General features: G+C 40.2%; 1 protein-coding gene across 1 annotated transcript; it reads left to right on the top strand.

Annotated features, from left to right (window-relative positions):
- The first annotated feature begins 1,312 nt into the window (after positions 1 to 1,312).
- npas4l (neuronal PAS domain protein 4 like) lies at positions 1,313 to 7,126 on the top strand. The gene is made up of 9 exons (XM_044373099.1): positions 1,313 to 1,456; positions 2,478 to 2,641; positions 2,834 to 2,979; positions 3,085 to 3,184; positions 3,595 to 3,856; positions 3,944 to 4,053; positions 4,514 to 4,649; positions 4,760 to 6,054; positions 6,156 to 7,126. The coding sequence occupies exons 1-9, from the start codon at positions 1,329 to 1,331 to the stop codon at positions 6,182 to 6,184; spliced, it is 2,370 nt and encodes a 789-aa protein (XP_044229034.1). The 5' UTR covers positions 1,313 to 1,328; the 3' UTR covers positions 6,185 to 7,126.
- Positions 7,127 to 23,384: the final 16,258 nt, after the last annotated feature.

Here is a 23,384-nt window from a genome sequence, read left to right as displayed (position 1 = left end):
GAACTGATAAATGGATTTAACCTTTTAAAAAACAAACTTGAAACATGATTGTTCTGTAACTTGTAATATGACAGAGGTGCACACAGTAGCATAGTAACTCATGATTTTAAGGCACCTGATAGCCTAGAAACATGCCGTTTTCACAGAAAAATGTCCCATTTTAGCTTAATTTTTTGTCCTGTTTTACCTAATGCCTTCAGGTAAAATGGGACAATCAGCCGCAACCCTCTTCCATGAAAAGTAAAGTGTATTGTGAAAATATTTTGATTATAAATCAAACAGTTCATAAAATGCAAGATCCTACAACCATTTTTGGTGTCATACCCTCATCCTTTTAGCTGCAGTTCTCCTATTACCAAAAAGAGAAAATAAATTGTGACCAGTGATTTTGAAAAAAATCTTTGCTCCGTCCATCATAGTTATCTCAGACCAATGAAAATGATTGTTTCATGTAAAGGACATTTGTAGCAACAATGCAATAACATGTTTGGTGATTGGCTGATAATATTTAAAGAGCCCAAGCTGTAAAACCTTACTTGATGTCGCAAATTACCTGACTTATATCAAAATTGTTGCATGGATTTTTAAAAAGTCACCAGTGTCTACACATAAGCTTCCTCTTCATATGATTCTCAGTATTGATCTCATCAGATCAACAAGAAGGCGATGCTGCCAGTATGCAGTGCTCTCTAATAAACACCCAATCAAATTAACTTTGAGCATCACTGGCAGGTATACTGATCAACCCTAAAAATTCTGTCGTTCTTTAATTGACACAATATTTGCACTCAATACGGGCCAATACCTGCAAATGCTTTAAGTACTTACAACATCACATATTGCACACACACATAATTCCATATAAATCAAATCTAACACCTTTGATGGTTTAAGTCGCCGGGTTGGATCTTGCGTCCACTAACAGGATATTTTTAGGACTCCCTTCACTAAATATAACCCGCCTCGATCATTTGTCATCGCGTCACAACAAGTAACACTACCCGTTTTGCCTTTTTCCTTCCCGCTGACTGAGTTGGATGAGAGGTATCGGGTTTTAGGCTTTAAAAGGAGGGACGCTCACAAGAGCTTGACACTCTCATCCAGATCAGAGCCTGCAGAGGTAGGAGATGAAGAGCTCTTATCTGTTGCTTTCTCCACACAGGGAGGGGAGGCTTACTTTTTTATAAGTCATTATATTATATTATTTTTTTCTCAATCTGCGAAGATGGAAAAGTAAATAATGGATTGCTTTGTTATTATACATTTCCTTCTGGGACCATCATTACATGTGTGTCTGTTTTCCCTCAGGTGGTTACTACAGCATTAAAATGACTTTTTGGTGCAACTCCTGCAAATGTCACGTAAGCGCTCCGTGCACCTCTCATCATCATCATCCTCATCATCATCATCATCATCTTCCCGAGGATCAGCACCGCTCACTGCACAGAAGGTTCAGGTCAGTGCAACACTCCCTCCCCTCTGCCCCACGTCCTCTAGTGGCTGAATCAACACATGGCTGTGGAGAAAATGTAGACTCAACTCTGCTGCGCGCAGAACATGCACCACAGGGAGCCATTTAATCCATTTCTCCAGTCTGGAGCCTACAGTAGTATGTGACGCATACTAATCCAGCCAGAGTCAGGCTGTTACTGCATTAAAATAAATATCAAGCTGCTCAGATCAGCCTCTATCAGGTTGCTTTGGTGGAGAAACAGCATGCAAGACAGTGAGAATTCACTTTGATGGATATATTAATGGGATTTATAGTGAGTCTATGAATTTAAAGTGATATAATAGTGGTATAAGTGTAATAATCCTAATATTCTCCTAACAAAGAAATATTTGCTTTGATATTTATATTCTCACAAAAAAAACAAAAAAACGTGTCCTATAATTTTATGGTTCTTTATTGTTAAGATGCTAGCATTCAGATCTGATATAATTCTCCTTTTGTGGCTCTTTGTGTGTCCTTGTGACGTTGGGCGCCCCGCTCCGAGGACACCCACTTTATAAGGCAATGAAGGGAGCAGCAGAAGCCCAGCCTCCCCTTGTGTATGACGCCCACGCTTGAAGCCCTGGCAGCTATAAAAACCCCAGGCTCTCAGTGGATGGGCCCAGACAGATACTGATCACACACACAAAGTCTGTTGAGAGCCCTCATTTTCTGCTGCAGACACGACAGCCTCTCATATCAGCAGTTTCCATAGGAACCCTTGATATTCAAAGTCCGCTTCAGTTTGTGGGGAGGAGACACCAGGGCGCTCTAACCAGGTGGAATTGTGGAAAAAAAGAGGCTATATCAGTTCAGGCCAATTACTCTTTTTGTCTTTATCTGATTTTTTTTTTTTTTCACACTTGCCATGTGGTAGAGAGTGATTTTTTTAAAATGCAAGTGTAGCAGTAGTGACAAGTTTGGCTTCCCAGCTTTAGTTTCCTTCATCCACACCCCTCACCTCAGTGACCATGGTCTCTCACAGATCCACTAAAGGAGCATCCAAAGCCCGGCGGGACCACATCAACCATGAGATCAGGAATATGCGAGCTCTGCTGCCCATTGCCCAGGAGGACCAGGAGCGTCTCTCCTACCTGCACTCCATGGCCGCCATCTGCACCTACATTAGGAAGTCTGTTTTCTTCCAGGGTAAGTCCTCAAACTTCAGCTGGAGTCAGTCTTTAAGATCTTTGAACTACTAATCTGCATTCAGCCTGCATCATTGTCAAACAAAGCGCAACAAAGTTTGCAGCTCCTTAGGGGATATACTCCATATCAAAGATAACAGATGTGACAACCTGCAGTGTAACTAAGGCTGAACTCACTCTTTCCTCCTTCAAGAGCTCCTGACTGAAGAGAGATCTCACTGCTTTCTGCCATACGAGGCGTTCGTTCAAGCCCTGCATGGCTTCATCCTGGTCACTACAGCCCAGGGGAAGCTAGTCTATGTGTCTGAAAATGTAGCTGAATATCTCGGCCTTTCTATGGTGAGTTTCAAGACTATGTCAATTTCAACTTCTTTTGGTGTGTTAGTAATTAGCTGCACCTTTTGTCTGCTGTAGCTAACAGTAAAACCTTTTTAACTTTTCCAGGTAGATGTGCTTCAAGGAGACACTTTCTATGATATGGTGGAACGCTCTGACATTGATATTGTTAAGTCAAACTTGGACATTGAAAACAACTCATCGCCAGGTAATTTTGATTTTTTTTAAAGTTTTGTAAAGTTTTTAAAGTTGGATTTTAAACTGTGATGACACAAATAATTACCACCACTGTACCGGTATGTTTATGTAGATTTGAAGTCTGTTTCTGGTACTCCTAGTTCCTGCTTTGGTATATTTTACCTTAAACTCTGTTTAAACTCTGTTTGAGCCCTCTACCTTTTTGTGTTGCAAAGCAATAGAATAAGCTGGAAACTGTGGCCAGTTTTTGCAAAAAATCTTACATTTGCAGGAATTGCATGACTGTCTCATAATATAGGTGCTACTCTATTCATGTAAAAATACCAAACAAAGCAGCTTTGATATTAGGTAGCATTAATAGTTATACAAAATTACAACAATGCTACCGTACGGCTGAACATCCATGTTTCTTTTCTTCAGAGAGGAGCTTTATATGTTGTATGCAAACCTCCAAGGCCTTCAAGCTGCAGCATGGCAGCTGCAGCTCCATACTGGTCAGAGGAAGCTTCCAGACCTTCCCTCAGCCTGGTCCATCCTCCTTAGTCTGTCCCACCAAGGAGCCCCTGTTCGTGGCCCTCTGTACGCCTACAGTGAACCGCCTGCGAAGCGCCGACTCCTTCTTCTGTCACAGCTTCGACAGCGTCCACAGACTCGACATGACTTTCACTCACCTGTCAGACAGGTAGATGTAGCACAGATCATAAACAGATTGAGACAAAATGTTCTTAATCTGTTTACTGACAAACACTTTCTTGTGTTTCTTTTTCAGTGTTTTATATTTTTTGGGCTACTCAGCAGAAGAAATGACTGGTGGATCATGGTACAGTCTCGTTCATCCTGAAGATCTGTCTTTGAGTGCAGATTCTCACAGAAGTTTAAGTAAGTTTAATTTTTTAGTGGGTTTTTTTTTTTTTAGCACATAACCATTAGTTTTTCACAAAACCCCCAAGACTTAAACTTCAAGCTACTGATGCCTGAGGAAATGACATTTTATCAAAGATGCTGGAGCTACAATTTTGGTACTACAACCTTTCTCTAATGAAGCTGGCAGTATTCTTTCTCTTGTTCAACAAAGGGTCAAATTCTTACCTCTTTAATAATGTAACATCATTTCTGTGAAGGTGAGAATGAGCTCCTCAGAGGCGTTGAAAAGCTGCTTTGTTAATTTCCAAAACATTCTCAGGAAATGAAGATGACGTTTCCTTAGTTCTGTGATGCTTTTGCAGGCTCACAGTAAGACATTTAGGGGTGACGCGCTGTGATTTCACTGTGAGCATGTCATTAAGTTTGTGAGTGTACATGATAATAACCAGGAATGTTTCCTCCTTGTTCTGTCCAGTGCAGGCAGATGAGGGCTTCCAGGTAGAGATGGTGCTTAGACTCCAGCGCAAGGATCTGTCATGGACCTGGATCTACATCCGTGCTAATAAGGACTCTGAGTGTCAGGGCATCAGCTGCACTAACTACATCATCAGGTATGACTAACTTCACTTTCCCTGCAGACTTGAAGTGACAGTATAAAAAATGTTTCAATGCCTTTCAAGTTAAAAACGCTAATGTATAAACCATGTTTCTGCTCTCGTAGTGAAACTGAGGCCAGATTTCTGCAGAAGAAAGTCAGCAGTGATGCCTTCAGGCCATCATCTCTGGCAAATTCCTGCCACTTTGCAGCTCAACAGGCGCCCCAGACTCACAGCTACAGCAACACTAAATGCTTTAAAAGGCAGAGGACGTCAAACAGCCAAAGCGAGGAGCCAAGTGGTGCCAGAGCTAGGAAGGAATCTGAGCAAGATATATATTATGTTGCGTTCGCCTCCTCTCAAGGTGATTGCTCACCTGTTCCTTTGGGTGACAGCCCCGCTCTCTTCACCCCTCCCTACAGCCCCGCCTCCACAAGCTCCCCTCTGCAGAGGGAGGAGCTCAGCCATGACCTCCTGATAGATGTGCATGGATACACAGATCAGCTGCTTTCCTCCCCTGAGGGTTCCCCTCCCTATTACTCCTACCCAGAGGCTGGGCTCACCTGTCACCAATCACCCTCCGACTCCCTCCCAGCAGCCACAGAACAAACTTTTGACCAGGGAACTTTCAGAGCGCTCAGTGCCCGTTCTCCAGCCTCCTCCTCATCTCCAACCTATGATTTCCAAGCTTGTACATCTGATGCTCGATTAGTTCCAGACTGCCTGTCTGTGTCCGACATGTGTGAGAGCCCAGTGGACTGTGCTCTGCATCAAGATGACTTCAGCCTCCTGGAGCAGCCACAAGGGGGCAGCCTTCACCAAGTGCACCATGTTCCCCAGCATGTGTTGCCCATACATTCCAGTCTTCTTACCCCCAACCAATCTCCCACATCCACAGAGTCTAACCAGTACAGTGAGAGAGAGCAGGCAGAGATCAGTATTCTGGCTCAGCAGATCTCATCCCTGGCCAGCAGTTTTGACATGTATCGCACCCTGAGCCCACTTCAAAATGTGGCCCAGCCCGCAGACACTAACAGCCTGCCCTCAACATGTGACTGGTCCCATCACCCTCCTCTCCCCTCTGTCCCTCCTCTTAAGCGTGAGCTGGTCTTCGATGACAGTGCGTTTGACAACATCTTGAAGGACCTAGACATGGTTACAAGGAAGAGCAGCATGTCTGGCTCCAGTGTTGTTCCCTACAGCTACCAGCAGGGCTTGGTGTGCGGCAGGAGCAGGTCCCATCAGTTGGACCAGGAGCCCCTCAGTGTGTCCCAGACCATCCCAGAGGCCTCACTGCCTGAAGAGCAGTTCACTGCAGGCGGTATCGCCATGGATCCCTTCAGTCTGCAGATGGGATGTCATGACCAAAACACTGGGTTGCATCAACTCAACCACTATATGCAGAGTAGCCTCAAGCAAGGTAATTACTATTAAACAAACCAATGATTTCCTGCTTTGATATATTTAGGTTACAGATGTCAAAGTGACAGTTCACTGATGTCTTTTTCTGTCTCTTTTCAGATGGCCTTGCTGAAGAAAACCTGTACTGAAATAAGTCTGTGACTTACTGTACTACCACTTGTATGACATATTGTCAGGGTAATCTTCCTTCACTGGATTCAAAGAAGAGTTTGAGCAAAGACATTTAAAGGACATCTTTGCTAAGACACTGTCTCCCCAAATGACTGATCTCTGAATGTTGAGGAGAATCTAAAGTAGATTCTGAACCCCAGACTCAGCTTTGTTTTCATTTCTTTATACTGCTGTCATCTGTGTTTTATTTTTCTGCTGATGTTTTGTGTTTTATGAAAAGAAGGTACTTTTTAAAATTTGTCTGACAACACTTACACGTTGAAATAGAAGTCTATTTTCTTGTTCTAATACTGAGTGACCACAGTTTACTATTGAGCACTTTATCAATGTCATTGCCACAAGAATTTTATAAATGAGAAGCTGTGCTGATTTAAAGGAATATATTCCAAGATTTCAAAACTACCTTAGTGAGCTATAGCTCAGAGAGCATTCCTTATAACAAAGAGCCATTCCTAAATGTGGTTTTAGGTGCCTTAAAAACATGAAGGAGAGACACTTACCAAGTTTACTAAGAATAATATTTGCATTCCTTATTTGTTTTTTAGTGTATTTTTCTCAGCCTTTATTATTTCCGCACTGTTATAAATAAAACAACCTCAGTCAGCAAGATAATGATGATTGTACTTCAACACCTACCTCAATGGTACATCTCAATACATTCCAAGTCTGAAAGTCATTAATTAATTGTATTTATTTAGTTTCAAAAAGACTGACTTAACCTTATTCTCACTTATTAGTATTAAAATGTTTTTCTTTACTGCAATGTGAATCTTAAATTCATCAATCAACACTCAATTCATTCCAGATATGTTTGTTTAATGGTACTGGTACTATACATGCCTGAGTGTTCAGTGTTATTGTCTTGTTCCTGCAATTTGCTTCAATTATTTGAAATGTAAATAAAACTAATTAAAAACACATTGGGTTTTGTTGATATATTGATGAGGGAAATCAATGTATTTTCTTCCACAAAAGGTCATTGAAGGTGTATAATATACATGACTGCCCTCTTTCTGACCTTTACATTATATGCAGCAACTAATATGTTATTGGACTCATTAATTCCTCTAAACAAAATCAAATACCACATTACCCCATTAGTGCCAAGCTGGTAAGTCTACTGTATAATATTAAACAGTAAAGTCAGTTTAGAGTGTGTCCCAAGCAACATTTTTATAAAAAACTTAAACCTATATGAACTGACTTTTTGGCCACTTGGCCACAATAAGCTGTAAACACAACAGTGACACAGTATTATCATCTTATAAAGTTGTTATGGTGAACGTTAGCAAACAATTGCCTATGTACACATACGACAGACTCAGAGCAACACTAGCATTGATCTGAACTTGTGTCTGTGTTCACCTGGTGAGTGTAAGCCCAATATTAACTCTTCCTTTCTCTCTGTTTTGGTGTGCCTAAACCAGCTTTTTATGTTCACCAGCCAGTCGCTCACTTTGTGTAACTGCTGTTTGGTGCTCAGCAGGTTGCACACAGTGGGTTTATTAGAGCTTTTTGGCTGAAAACAGCTGCCCGCTGTGGCTTGAAACAACGCTGATGAGAGCAGTGAGCTTGAACCAAGACAATAAAGTTGTGGGCCATAAAACCACAAAAATGAGTTAAAAGATGCAGAAATTCTCCACAGAGCTGAGGGAAACTGCAGAATCAAGTGTTAAATCTCAGTGAGTTTGACACTATAAGCAACACCTTTCAAATTATACTTAGTCATTTGCACCACTGTTCATATAAAAATATTGATTAGTGCAGCTTTAAAATGCATTTTTATAGGAGCAGTTATTTATCACAAATGAGTCTACTGTGTATTTTTATGTGACTTTCTCTGAATCTGATCAGACTGCGGTCGGGTAAACAGCCCCAGCGCAACCTCTACTGGACTCTTCAGTGCTCCATTGATTTTTACATATTGTGGCTGGTCAGACCAATGAGAGCATATAAACTGTACAGGCAGGAATCAATTGCATGTTTGGATAGATGTGCAGACTCAAAGCATAAATGAATAGTTAGACAAAGAAGTGAATTGACAGGGCACTGAGGTGACTGATGGATCACTGTGGTTAGACAGAGCTGTAGCTCCAGAGAAGCACTCAGTCCATGTGGACGAATGTGGAACAAAAGTTCACAGGGGGCACTACAGTCATGCTGCTGGTGCAGTGTGTGCAATGCAGAGTCCCCATGTTTTTTTTCTCATGCAAGTTAAAACAGCCACTAGATGGAGTGATAGCTCCAACAGCCTCCCATTAACACAGATATCTGCATGCTATTAGTGTGATATTACTTAAGCAAGTATGAAATAAACTGCAGGAAGTGTGTGTGTACGCATGTGTGCATCGATGAGAGCACACTGCACAGAAGGACATTCATTCGGTCCGTTCATGAGCAAACAGTCCAGATGCCTGTTCTTATCCATGGAGACCTAATTAAGAGCGATGTCTGTTGAAGGGTACAATGGCAAATAAAGTTCCTAACAAGTCCCCACATCTGCTGAGCTTGAGTCTTCCTGCATCATTCAGCGTTACCTGGAACAATAATGATTTCCCCGAGGCACTGTGATACCAAGACCGTGTGGCATCGACGCTGTTGTCCACACCAAGAAGACAGCAAGAATCCGCCATCCAGGCATGGCTGTGTGTTGACATATTGGTGTTTAAGTGTTTTCCTACTGACAAATTAATAAAAAGATTATAACTTTATATTTACTAGTAGTGGCAGATTTAGTTTGTGTCTGTGAAAAAGATATTAAATCCTGAAAACAATGAAATACAAACATGCATACAGAGATACATAAGCAGGAACACACTCACTTTATCTCAATAACTTGACTTAAATGTATTGGCCCTCCTGTCTCCTTGATATTAAATTAAGATGATGTGAGATTAAATTAGCACAATGCCTCATAGGGGTGGTGAAGTCGGAGTCTGTCAGTGGAAGTGAATGATGAAATGCATCCGGATGATGCTATGATTCATATCCTGGATCTGAGAGCAGCACTGGATGATAAGATGATACTGCACAGTAGAACTGACAAAAGAGAAACACGGGGAAAACTGTCATCTGCCCTACTTCAGTAGTTTCTAAAGTGCTTTCTCAGGTGGATGGCTGGAGGGCGGATGCTGAGGGAAAAGCGCATCAGTGCAGTTAAACAGAGCAGCTCATGGATGGGAATCTTTTCAAAGCCCTGCCTCCCACAAGCAGCCAAGGTTTCATATCCTGCCTCACCGGTGGCTTCTCACAAATGATTACCTCATTTACTTGCAAAGAAAAACTCTCTAAATTGAAAATCTCACTGATTTCAGACAACAGGGCCTCAGGTGGCACCGCCGTGTCTTCGTTTATTTACCGGCTTTATGCTTTTATTGTTGATGCAACCAAACTTCAGGGCTGTATTGAAAGCTTATCTTTGAGTTATACATTTATTTGGAAATAGATGAAGATGTGGACAGCCATCCAGCTAAGAATTGTGATTTGTGTACTTTGCTCAGGGATTGTTTGGCAGATGAAAGCTGTGACACAGGAGATAACCGCCAAGGTCACAGAAAGGTGTCGTACGCTGTCAGTGAGAGAGACCTGAGCTGTTATTGCATGTTAACCTGAACCTGCCTTTTCACTCTCCACACTTCATGAGAAGGTCCTTCTCTGTCTGTAATTCATTTTCTCCTTGTCTCATAGTGTAAAACAACTCGCCATTGTTTTGGCTGGATCACATTTCCATGTCAATAACGTTTTTGTCCCACTTTTCAAAGGAGGGAAATCACCTGACTGGTGCTGGTTCAGTGAGCGCACACTGACGCTGTAATTGGGTTAAGCAAAAAGACCCAAAATAGACTGCCGCCTGATCCTTCAGGACCCCCTCCTGCTCATCCTGTTGCCATGCCTGAAACCACAGCTCTGATTCAACACTGGATCCCAGTCATGCAGAGTCAACAATTCCCATTGATATTCACGAGAGAAAGGCCAGCCAACCAGGGAGGAGAATACAAACCGCAGCCTAACAGTGCAGCTTACTTGCATATGAATGTTTGATTTATTTTCTGCTGTTCTCTCAGGGAGGAGTTTGCTGCTTAAGGCAAAGCACCTGTCCACAGTAGAGACATAAGCATCCCACTGTGGCAGGATTTGATAAACATGTTATCCTTTGTTGATGAAAATGTATGTGCACAGAACAAAAAAACCTTTTCTCATATGCAAGAATTTCCATGGGGGACTTTACAATTCGTGCCTGGATGTAGTATTGTGCTTTACTGCAATCCCAAACAGATTTTCACAGGTTTACACATAAGTTCTTTTTTTCTACAGAAGCAATACTACAGGTTTTAAGAGGGAAAATCTCTCAATATATTGCGTATTTATCCTCCATGGGCTCAACCTTCACCATTCAGAAAATCAATGCTCTGTACTGGAATTTCAATACACAGCAGCACATAGGTGAATGATTGCAAGATACAGTTTGATTGCTGCTGTTGCTGCTGTTGTTCATACAGTAATGTGGGTATTTAAAGTAATTGATAAAAAAAACCCAGCAATGATAGTGAGTAATTATCCACAGGAGGCAGAAATGTATAATGTATAGTGTGCATGTATACAGGGCATTCATCATAAACATGTTTATCTCTCCACTTCTGCAGTACCTCATGGGCGAACACAGATAAACATGAAGGGCTGAATCTTACGGAGGGCTCAGAGAGGCTTGAAAACGATTAAAGCAATTCATTAATTGAAATGCAATTAGGACTTTAAACGAATGCATCAATGAATAGGATCAAATTTTAAAAGGGTTCTTAAATGGCAAATAATAATTGACAAATAGCTAAATTTAAAATGAGTATTAACACATGATTATTTGGTAGACTTTGAAAATCAATTTAATGACCTAGTTTTTAATGGGGAAATAAACAGCTGTTCTCACAGTACATATAATTTTTGCACATGGGAATTAAATGGGGTTTCTTCTTTTCAAATTCAATTTTTACCATTTGGTTCCCCAGTGGCACTGAGACAACTAAAGACAACACATGCACAATCAGTTAAAAGAAGAAAATACTCTCACCAATTTGACAACACATATGCAGGATAACAAAATGACCTGCAAATATGTAAAAAAAAAAAAAAAAAAAATACACAACCAAATACAGAAATGCTGCAAATGGCACAGAAGTAATGGAACTAATTAACAAAACAGTTACAGTATCTAAGGACACTTGTTGCTATGGTGTTGTAGCCTGGACACTTTATACACTATACACATTTGCTATACATGCAATATTGTCTGAATCATGCAATCAGAATGTTAAAAATGAAAAAAAAACACTTGATGTTAAGTTGTTAGCTCATTTTACACCATTAACAGGTTGTCAGCTGCAGTGTCTTTCTGTATTCGTTGTATTGTCTGTATTTGCAGCATGTTTTGTTATGCTGAACAAACTGGTGAATGTGTTTCTCAGTTTGCCTGTGTTTCAGTTCTTTGCAGTGTTTTTTTCTCTGAATGCTGCAAGTGTTGTCGTATTGGCATATGTTTTTTTTTTCATTTGTACTGCGTTGAGCTCTCAAGGCCACCCTATAATTTACCTTTTCATCATTTATGCAGCATTTTGGGGTTTTGCTGTGGCATAAATTTGCTAATCCACTATGGGACTTAACAAGGGTGCCCACTGGCTCCCCCAGAATTTGTTAGGAGTGTGTACCCATATGTGCACTAAAAATTAAACCACATGAGGAGGTTTTCTAATATCTAATGCAAATGAGTGTTGTTGCTGCATCACTGTCTGTCAAGGGAGAAATAATGAGTTTTTTGGGCATGAGTTTTGCCCACTTTGGGATGCACAATTACACACAATTCTCTTTGTAATTGTGTATGTGTGTGTGTTTTAAAGTACATTTAAAGTCACTGAAACTGGACTTAATCTGACTTGACTGACAGGAATGTGTTTTTTTTCTGTTCTTCTCTCTCACTCTCTCTTTCTGTATGTGTGTGTGTGTGGGCGAGCGGATGGTTCTTTAAAATTCACCACAAATCATCAGACCCTTTCAACTCGCAGTTAGCTTGGGTTTAGCCCTCATTAATAATTCTGACGGTGAAACTCACTCAAAGGGCACAAGACCTCAGCTCATGCATAACAGAGAGACAATATTCAAGTCCAATGTTTCTCTCCATTCTTCTTATTTTAAAAGGAAATCTTTAGCATAATTGTTCAAACCCTCGTTACCAAAGATTCCTCACTTGAAAACGTTTGATCTGCACATTCAGATCTTCTGCGTTACCGTATTATCTTTCCGTTCTTTGTCAATCAGCTGCTTCAGATGCCAGAGTTTTGTTATTGTGGAAGATTTCAGTTGCAATTCTGACTAATACATTCTCTACGGGTTACCTGAAGTTCTCAGGATTAACATATGTTTTATGTCGATATTAATATTTCTGAATAATGTCATACAGTGCTGACTTGGAATCAGCAGGAGCATGAGTCTTCCCACTACAGAGGGAACTTGCCCTCACTCTGATATACTTCAAACCAACCATGACGAGAACTTTGTGTGACATCCGGGACAAGACAAAACTGTTGTGGTTTTTGTGTTCTGCAAAATATACTCAGCCTGGCGGGGGTCAGTGTGTGGGTGAGACACCGTTTGAAGGGTGAGGAAATAAAAAACGAAGGACATGGTGAAGATAAGCAGCAGGAAAGCGTCCCTGTGCACCTCAATGCCACTCCTTCATTTCTTCTTTATCACTCGACCTTTGCATATAAACAACAGAGGAACGTGTACAACTACTTTCCAGCGCTACCGAGACACTTCACGCATCCTTTTGTTATCTGGAGGGATTTTAACTTCGTTTTTTGGTTTGTTTGTGAAAATAGCGCAGGCTGGGGGATGGTGGATGACAGACTCTTAAGTGTCTTTGTAAATGTACAAATTGTTCCAGATGAAAAGATCAATGTACAACAAGATTTATTCATGTTGAGGTATTTCATCTTTATATTGCAGTCACAAGTGTTTCTGCATTCAAGCACAAAGAATATTGCCATGGAAACGGTACAGTGCACAGGCCACTACAGGTAAACAGATTGAACAGCATCCTGGATAATATTATCATATAGCCAATTATTATCCATGCCCTTTATAAGCAGGATATGTTTATTTCTAATTATACAAACTGAAAAGCAGATGTGCATGCGGGCATGCTCATAATATTCTGCATAGAATAGTTCAGAAACTGGCAGGCAACCTTGCTGAGAATAGGAGAGAAAAAAAACTTGGCTGATTGTTCTTGCCTCTGCACAATCAAGGTCATCTCTCGACTTTTCATTAGCATGGAATTGGTATGAATTATAGGGAACAATCTTTCTAAAATGCATGTGCTGAGAGGTTTCTGTCACAGTCCAATATCCTTGAGGCTGGGATATTTCCTCTGTCTTGCTTTTCTTCTATTTCCACCTTTTTATCCATCCTCTATCTCATTTTATAACTCAATCGTGTTACATGTGGAACGCATTTTAAAAGACAAGAGACAAGACCTATCCATTTTGCAGATCACCATTTAGCTCGTTCCAACCCTCGCTAATGGAAATAATTGAAGACAGTGCCGCCTGGGTGACAATTTGGTGTTACCTGCTCATTTATCTATTCACCTTACACTCAAATTAATGTGCTGACTGTGATCCCGTTGACCCCGGGTCTGCAGGGACCCCAGACACGTGCTCTGCTACAAACCATACTGCTGGAATAACTGTACATGAAGCTATGTGGGGAAAAAGAGAAAATGACTGATAATGCGGCTCAGGCTGACTGCCAAATGGAAAATAAAGATGTAATTAGAAAGTAAAATGAACATAGATTTGCTACTGTACACATTTCATTGTGCAGTCCCAGGGCATATACAGTACTCACACACACAAATGGCTTTGTGTTCCAGCAAACAAAAATCAATAATGATTTCACACAGCTAATCAAACATGATCTCTTTGGATTTTGGACAGGAAAGCACTTGATTCAAATTGAATAAACCCTTTCCAGTGTTAAAAGCAGTCACTTTGCTCTCTCAGCAAGCCCAGTTTTATTGAATAGATCTGAGCTCCTCAGTAGTACCTTAAAATACTCACAGAGGCAGAGCTGGAAAAACAGAGCCAACAAAAACATTTTCTTTCTACTGGCCTTGCTCCTTGACTTCTCTGTGAGCCACTATGTGTGTGTTTTGCCTTGTGACGCTCTCCCATGTTCTTTTTTCTAATCCAAGTTTTATGATTTGGGTTGCACAGGTTTGGGTGTCTAATGGCAGTTGTGATGATGAATGCTAAGGCATTGACAAAAGGATGATTTATAGTACAGTAGTCACTGGAGGTGTGCTTGGGTTGTGCCACCCGGGGAGATGCCTTCCATCACATCTCATTTGCATTCACTCGATTTCTGCGCCGACGATGACTCACACCACTAATGAGGCACCCGCAGGACAAAAGAGCGTCTCCCAGTTGCGCTATTGTTTCAGTTCCTTTACCAGAGTGTGCACATGCATGGTAATTGTGGTTATATGAATGATTTAGTACTTATTATTAGGAGTGTTTCATGTTACAAAGGCTCACATAAAGGCTACCTGAACAAACTGGACACTTAAAGACAATCATTCAGTGACCTTACAGGTCCAGTGTGAAACTAAAGTACAGTACCTCCCAATAGTTTTGACTGGGTCTGACTCTATGATGTAACTCTGCAGTTCTTTAGCTCTCTAAATATCTCCAAAAGTCTCCTGTTATATATTGATGTCCCTTTGTTGATTTTACTTCATGTTGTGTACCTACATATAGATAAAAAAGTACATCACAGTTTTTTTTTCAGTTTCTATGTCACAATTTGTGACAGTTTAACCCATTTCAACCATGTGATATGCATTAACATTCAGATTCATTATGACTTTAAAGGGTGTGGAAGTTCCTGGCAATTTCCTCCTGGAAGGAACTATGTAATTTGATACAAATTATAGGGAACATGGAGAATCGGTACGCCTTCAATTCATTAATTCCAATTCATTGCTAGTGTAAGTCTTTCAGTCTGTAAGGAATTATACAATTCAGTATACTATATATGAGGTATTAAGTTTCCAATAACAAAAGAACAATGAAAGAATATTTATTTGGGTTTAAATGGAGCAATTCTTTAGGGAAATTCTTAAGGAAATGTTATTTTCCCTATAATTACTTCCACATGTTTTTGGGAAACTTTCTGAGAAACTATTCAGAAATGACTTATCTGTAAAATAAAGAGTAACTGTCATTTAAATGCACAATATTTGCAAACTTTGGAGAAGAACAAATCTATACAAAATCTATAAAGGCTGACTGCTGTATCTAAATGTACCCATGTTTGGATGGATAATGTGTAGACTGTTCACACTGTTCACAGGTTGTTAAATCTGCACAAAAATAACACATTATGTGACATGTCTGAGTTAGTTTGCATTTTTAAGCGGAGTTTAGAGATTTTTCCACTTTCCACACACCGTGTCTGCTGCTCCGCTAATGTATGTTGTGTTAAGGTGCTACTAGGTGACTGTGACATCCAGCTTCTCAACGCATTTGAGTAGAAGTTTTTTGCTTTGGGACAGAGGTTTATTTCTATACATGCAGTAGATAATAAAAACACTGTACCGTCTGAGGAAATTCGGTGGAGGCAGTGAGCTGTGGACATGACAGACTGAGAGATGAAGACATTAAACGCAATATTATTCCCACACCAGTGGCAAAGAAATCTCTATGCTGGCAACCTTAGAAAAGCCTGTAACATTTTTTCCCCCAGATATAAAAATAACTACTGTTTGTTCCTGCAGTAAGTTTTGCATTTTATGCATCCAACAGTAAGACTTATAAATACTTTGTGTGAATGTCATTCTAGTGTACATACTATGAAACCACACATACTATTGTTGCAATTCTAAGAACAAAATACAACAAAATAAACTAGATATGAATGGATACTATGATTCTCACTCTATCCAAGGCAGTTGTATTACTTTAATGCATTACTTACGTACATATGTCAACACTATTGCGACTATTTCCATCTACAGCTGTGGGAATATGAACAGTGGGAGACAGAGAAGCGGCTTGTGGTTTTATCACTCAAACCTCTACTGTGGCTTTTTTTCCCTCCTGTCATTCTTTCTTTCTACCTAATAAATCCTGGCCTAATAATAAACCAGCTCACTGCTATATGAAAATACCTTTGTGGAGTCAAAATGAGTGTGTAAATTGAAATTTACGAGTCTAATAACATTTCAGGGAATGATTTGAATAATTTCCTTCCTTTATATCGTCTTTGGCTGTTATCCTCAGGTCATTCTTCACAAGAGAAATAATTGTTCTGTGGGTTTCTCTTTGAACAATAAACACAGATGGGAAGAATGTAGTTGAAAACTTCTCTGCAGACATCAAATACTGACTAATTCCAATATCCTTTAAGTAATAAAATAATAAGTGTTTAGAAGTATTTAGTAACTTTGAACATACATGCTTAAGATAAATAATCATGCAAACCCCCTAACCTAAAATGACTTACCCGGGGCTTCCATCTCTGTAGTTTTTCTCACCAGCTCAAAGCGGCTACAATGAACAGTGACAATACAAACCCACAGATAATTATTACCCAACTCTCACTGCTCTAATTTACAGACACAGCAGGCGGCAGTTTTCAGTACATGTCCAGCACTAAGCTGCAGACAGAGTGGAGCATTTAGCAGCTAAAGTATTTGCTTTCTCTCAGGAGTTGGTGAAGACCAAAAAACAGAAATAAAAGGAGAGTGAATATTGTAATATACACGACTCCAAATTAATGCTGTATATCTGGTAACAACATTTGATCCATTTTTTTCCCTGATAATACACACAACTCATATTCTGGCATGGTGCAGCCCTCCCCTTCATGTCTCTGCTGTGATGTTTTCACAGTGACATGTTGTCTCCATCCTCCCTTTTTCACTTCCTACATGTCCACCTTTATGACCAAGCACATCCTCTCTTCTGTATGAGTGGCCTGTTGTCTCTCTCTCATGTCTGCCTGGCCCATGTCCAGTACCTGTGGCACCTACTCAAAGCTCAGTTTTGGCCTCTGTGTGTAAATGTGTTTGAGAAATGTTGACTAAGGTGTTGCACTTGTACTAACTAAACTTGACATCTGATAAGTTGCACTAAACACTGAATCTAAAAATCCTGCTACAGATTCTTGTGTCATTAGACCAGATTATGAAAAATATGGAACATATTGAAAGGTTAAGCTGCAATATTTTGCTTGTGAGGATTTACCCAATTAGCCTGTTGATGAGCACGTCTGAGTCATATGGCCCAACTGAAAAAAGACTAACTCAATGCATTACTGTATCATATTGAAGACATTTGTACTCATATGTTTGAATTCTGTGTGAAAGCAATATGTATGCGGTTGTGTTTTCTATCTTTGCAGCACATTTCTGAATGCTGTGAATGTGTTGTCAAATTGGTGAGGTGTTTTGTCTATTTGCATTGTTTTATGAAGTTGCAGTGAGCTCTCAGGGCGACCGTAGTAATCAGCATTTTTTTATTAGCATGTTCAACATTTCACTATTTCTGCTCTTTCCACTGCATGTGTAATTTTGGTGGAGCTGTGATCCTAATTTAGACATCAACTACTGTATCTAAACTGGGCTGCGCTCTCCTGCGGTGTGTGGCCTTTCAGTCACAGTGCCATTACTGGAGGAGAGTGGGCTGTGACTGACAGGTTTAGTGGGTGGTAAAGATGTGTGTGTTCCCCAGAGCAACGAGTGCACTAGTCCTCACCGTCTTTTCCTCTCTTATCGATCAGAGGCAGTTAGACCATGTCTGCCCATATGAAAGGTCACAGGCTCCTTTTATGTCTCCAGTGTCACCGTGGACGGACACTAGTAGCTGCTTACATACATAAAAACCTGTGGGGAGGCATTCAGTGCTCAGGATGTTCAACTACAGCAATTTATAGACCACCTCAGGGACTGAGCGGAAGGACTTTGAGTCGTCTCACATATACACACCAACAGTGGCTTATAAAAAAACGAATGGCTCCATTGAAGAAGAAAATACAGAGTTCATTTTCTTCCTGCCTTGTACTAAAGTTGATGAAATTACTCTGTCCCCTTCACTTGGCAGGAAGTATCACGTATTAATTACAGTTAATCAAACTCTGCAGATTATAGAGGAATGTGAAAAGGGTCAAAAATTGGACAACTGCACTCCGAGTGCTCGCTGGCTTCATTCGAGGCATGTTGGTGTGTTTAAAGTGCTGAGCGGCCTTTTGCTGAGGTTGAAATTTCAGAGTATTAGCAAGTTATTAACTTCCCCTAATAGGAAAATCCTGCTCTCGGAATGCAAATGATGTGAGAGAGCAGTTAGGTGACAATGAGAGCATCGCTTAGCCGCTCATGGGATAATAATGATGTGTTCATTCACGCACTGGGTGAAACGGCCTCCATGTCCTTAAGCGCCGGCCTAACACGGACATGTCAAAAGTCCACCCAGAGTTTTCTTTAAGTGTCTAATCATGAAATTGAATGCCGGGGGTCATAAAGAGTTTGTATCTATCGGAAAATCAGCAGGGGGCTCCATTTGTGGCTGTAATGTGAGGTCTCTTGGTGAGGATGGCTGTTAAATGGTCATTGCTGGCTCATCAGTGTTGGGTCATCTTTATTCATGTCTTTATTGATTTTAAAGGGATGATTTTGTAATTGTGAAAACATGCAGCGTCAGGTGTATAAATCACTCCCTGCTAAACAAAAGATGGCAGCTTCAACATCATGGCTCCATTAGGTGTTTGGAAAAATCCTGCTGTCTTCATGTTTTTCTTATTCCACACAAAAATAAAACAAAAAAATGATACCAAGAGGAATTTTATTTCTCTACATGCTACATGGCAGAGGTGTTACATTTTATAGAGGCTTGCAATTTCCATGTCATTATTGCCATGGATGCCAGTATGGGAGCAAATAAAGCTCTGTAAGAGCAGATGATAAATGTGGAAGCACTGGATTACAGCACACTATTCAAAAGTATGACCTTGTCATATTGAAACCAGTCAGAGGATCCATGACACTAAGCTGAATCAATTAAGCAATTAAAACCACGGCTGCAATCCCACCAAATTTGGCTGCAAAGCAGAGAGAAGCAGAGACAGTAATTAACTGGAGTAAAACACATTGTACAGATCAGATTATGTGTCAACAAGTGTCTCTTTTACATTCTGTGTCAAATGTTTGGGAAATGAGGTGTGTGACAAGAATAAAGTGAAATGAAGAGAAGAACAAACACACACACACACACACACACACACACACACAATGCAGATAGAAATGGGGCGGCATCAATTAGCAGACATGTTCCACTCTGCGTGTAGCTGTGTTGTTGTAGCGCGTGGCGGAGTGTTCGCCATGCATGAGTCAACCCCATTACAACACCTCTCAGAAATGTCATAAGAGTCAGTGACCTTTCAAAAAAACAACCAGCATGCTCAAACACAATAAAGACTCGGAAATGCGATTCACAATTCATCGGCCATATTGTATATGAATGTTTTTCATTAGGAAAATAGACATTTTCTGCTTTGGTCCATATTTCCACCGCAGGTTTTAGCTGTGAATATTAAGGTTAAACAAAAATAGACATTATCCCTTTGTTTGATCTTTTGGCGGATCAAACAAACATTTCCACAGATTCTGATGTCAAGAGGCTATCAACACAACACTTCCAGCTTGGGAAGTTTAGCACAATCCCAGTTATTAATTTCCACTGTGTCCTCACCCCCAGCTGAACCTCAGCCTGCCTGACAATGAACCATCTCTTCACTCTGCCTGGTTACTGCCAACGGGACAATTTCTTTCAGAATATATGAGCAATAAGACTCATTCAAACTGGTTCAGAATAGGACTGATTGGTATCACTAATAAGGTCACATCAGCACTTTAGAGGCATACAGGCATGAGAGCCAGCAGACATCTTGAGCTTTATTGGCAATAAAGCTTCCCCCTTCTTCAAGAGAATTATTTTTTACACCGGACAACAATATCACACATACTGTACAGTATGTTCTTGTACATTCCACACTCCATTGAAGTTTTATCAAGCCTGTAATGAGGGAACTATGAAAAAAGCCAAGACACCAGTATTCTAGCCATAACATCAAAAAGAAAATTCCAGCAGTCTTGTTTATTATTTCTTTCACATTTTCCTTTTATCAGCCTGAAATGATTTGTGATCTTCAAAAACTTTAGGGTATCAATATCAACCTTCCACCTTACATGGAAGGTGTCATCATGTGACCTAAGTACAGGACCTTGTCATGTGAGGACAGGTGGATGTATACAGTAGGAGGTCATGGTCATGTGATGATACCAGTGCAAGTTCCATGTACTGTAGAATGGTGATGAGGTCTCAAGTGACTCAGGTCCTATCAGTGTTTGGCAGCACCTGGAAGTTGCTCAACATCCTCCTAAAGGTTTTTAGGGAGTTTTTCTTTATTCGAGGGTCGAAGGATGGAGGATGTTGTATTGCTGTACAGACTGTAAAGCCCCCTGAGGCATGATTTGTGATATTGGGCTATACAAATAAAAATTGACTTGACTTGACAAGAAAGCTGCAGGATATAAGTGAACTTTGCATTTAGAATATTTACTACAAAAACATGGTCAGAGTTTGAGGAAATACCGTTTGAGAGAAATGAATGTTGACCCAATTACATATTTTAATCAACATGATGAGAAAACGTTTTTAATGAATGTATCTGCAAGATGTTCACTAACAATGTATTTCATTTGGTCCAGATCATAGATTGTATGTAGTTCCGACTGAAATATCTAAAAAAAACACTCAATTGGATGAAGTGACATGACATTTTGTACAGACATTCATGTCACCCTCAAGATGAATTGTAATAACTTTGGTGATCCCCTGACTTTTTATCTAGCACCATATTATGTCAGAATTTAAATTTGTCTAGTAGTACTTTAGTTTATGACCAAATACCTGTAAATGATAGCATGCTAACACTTAAACTTAAAGAACATGGTGAAAATCACTGCTAAACATCAGCATGGTGACATCTTCATTAAGAGCATGTTAGCATGCTGATGTTAGCATTTAGCTCAAAGCACAGCCTAACAGAGCTGCTAGCATGGATGTAGACTCTTATTTTTTTTACTACTTTACAATATTGGCTTTTCTGATACTACTAATGTTTAATGTGAACCCCAGGCTCCAGTATCAAAGTTCTACACCTCCATGTTACAAGGAGGCAAACAAAGAACATTTCCTCTTCAAGGCTCAATAATTCAGAGAAAAGTCTATTCATGCAAGGCTTGGAATTAAAAGAGAGGGAATTCATGATAATGCTGAACTCCTTGAGTTAATGTCAATTTAAACATGAATAAGAATGTGAACTAGCAGTCTGTGGGTGAACACAGGCTGTCTGACTTCTTGTGTCTGTATCAATAATCTCTTTCCAAAGTTTCTCATCTGGCACTAATCTCTTCAGCCGTTTTATCCTACAGCAAACATGATTCCCTACTTAGCACCACTACACGTCCAGAATTACTTTCACACGGGCAGCCCACAGCTGTGCAAGTAACTTGACAAACTGTCGCTGTGGCTCAGGGTTTCATTCTCTATCGTTAATATGTATATATATATATATAATACATTTCCTTCACTGAATTTGCCAAAGGTAGATAGAGAGATAATGATGGTCTGTCCTTATGTTAATGGCACATTTCACCGATAGATCAATTGATACATTGGCTTGTAATTTCCCCTCTTAGCATGAGAAAGAAAATGTGAAACAGAGGGGAGAGCATCCTAATTTGCTTCAACTGGCTCCCTCCGGTGGCTCAGACAGCGCTGATGTGTCTCTAATTGATTTCCATGCCATCTTCAGATGAGCTGTAAGAGAAGAGCAGGAAGAGTATGCTTTGTGTTGTGCATTTGAGGTCCCCACCAATAAAAGGTACGATGACAAGGGACTGTGCATAAGTTGTCCTCTCTTCTCCTTCACATCTAATCAATCATGCCAATGAAGTAAAAGTAAGTAAAAATGTTAATTAATGATAGCATTTATTAAGTGTCCTCACATCAGCTTTGGTATAAGAGTGTGAAAATTGAGCTTCAATGGATAGTGAGATGAATAATGAGAAAGAATATCACCTCGTAATTCGCATGTCTTCAAGTTTTAAAACACATCGAAGCTGAATGATTGCACTTAGAGGCTGATTCATCTGGCTATAATCTTCACCAATAACAGATGAGATAAAGCAAGTCATAACTCACAGAAAAGTTCGTTTAAGGACGGGTTTCAAAAAAAGAAAGATGTTTCTTGTATTAAAGTCTCAGGATAAAACTGTGTAACATTTTTCAGCCTTATTTGACAGAGCACTTAACCACCCAACCCCTGGGTGGATCTAAGTTGTCTTTTCCTCTTTAACTCTTAACAGTGTCATGCACACAGCATTTATCTTCTTGTAGTGAACTGGATGGCAAAGGATTTAGGAGGGCTACTTTCAATCTATCATAGTGCCTGAAGCTCTTTGAATATTAAAGTTACTGCAAAGAACGTTCATTTTGTGTTGGTTTTGGTGGCCCCTGTGGACAAAAACGGTAATGTTCCCGGGAATGAAGACTGCATTTCCTATGAGCACCATCGCCTCATATCGTAAAGATGGCTGGCTAGTGTGTGCCTTTGTTTTGGAAGCAAGTGACAGAAAACACTACATATTTTCTATACTATTTTTCTTTTTTAAACACAGATGTTTGCAGGATGCAGAGTGATGAGGTAATGTATGTGTTTGTGGCTATGTAAGATTAATAATTGTAATATGACGATGGTGAAAACAAAGTAAACTTTGTTTTAGTACCGTTCATACACCTATGTCACATGTAACGCTGCATTAACACCAAATCCGACAATGCGGCACCTTTCTGCAGGGTTGTGCGGAGGTGTGGGCGTGTTTATTTGTGCTTTAAACTGTAAATGCCAACCAGTAAATAACATCTTATTTATCTGAGTCATGGTTGATTCACAGCCAGCGCCGCTCACTCTCTCTTTATTCACTGTCTAGCTTGCTTGACCACTGCTGTTCTCTCTCTCTCTCTCTCTCTCTTGATTGCTCGT

This window comes from Thunnus albacares, chromosome 14, assembly GCF_914725855.1.
Source record: "Thunnus albacares chromosome 14, fThuAlb1.1, whole genome shotgun sequence".
NCBI lineage: Eukaryota > Metazoa > Chordata > Actinopteri > Scombriformes > Scombridae > Thunnus > Thunnus albacares.
Note: the sequence above shows the minus strand (reverse complement) of the source record. Positions and strands in the feature narration are given on the sequence as shown.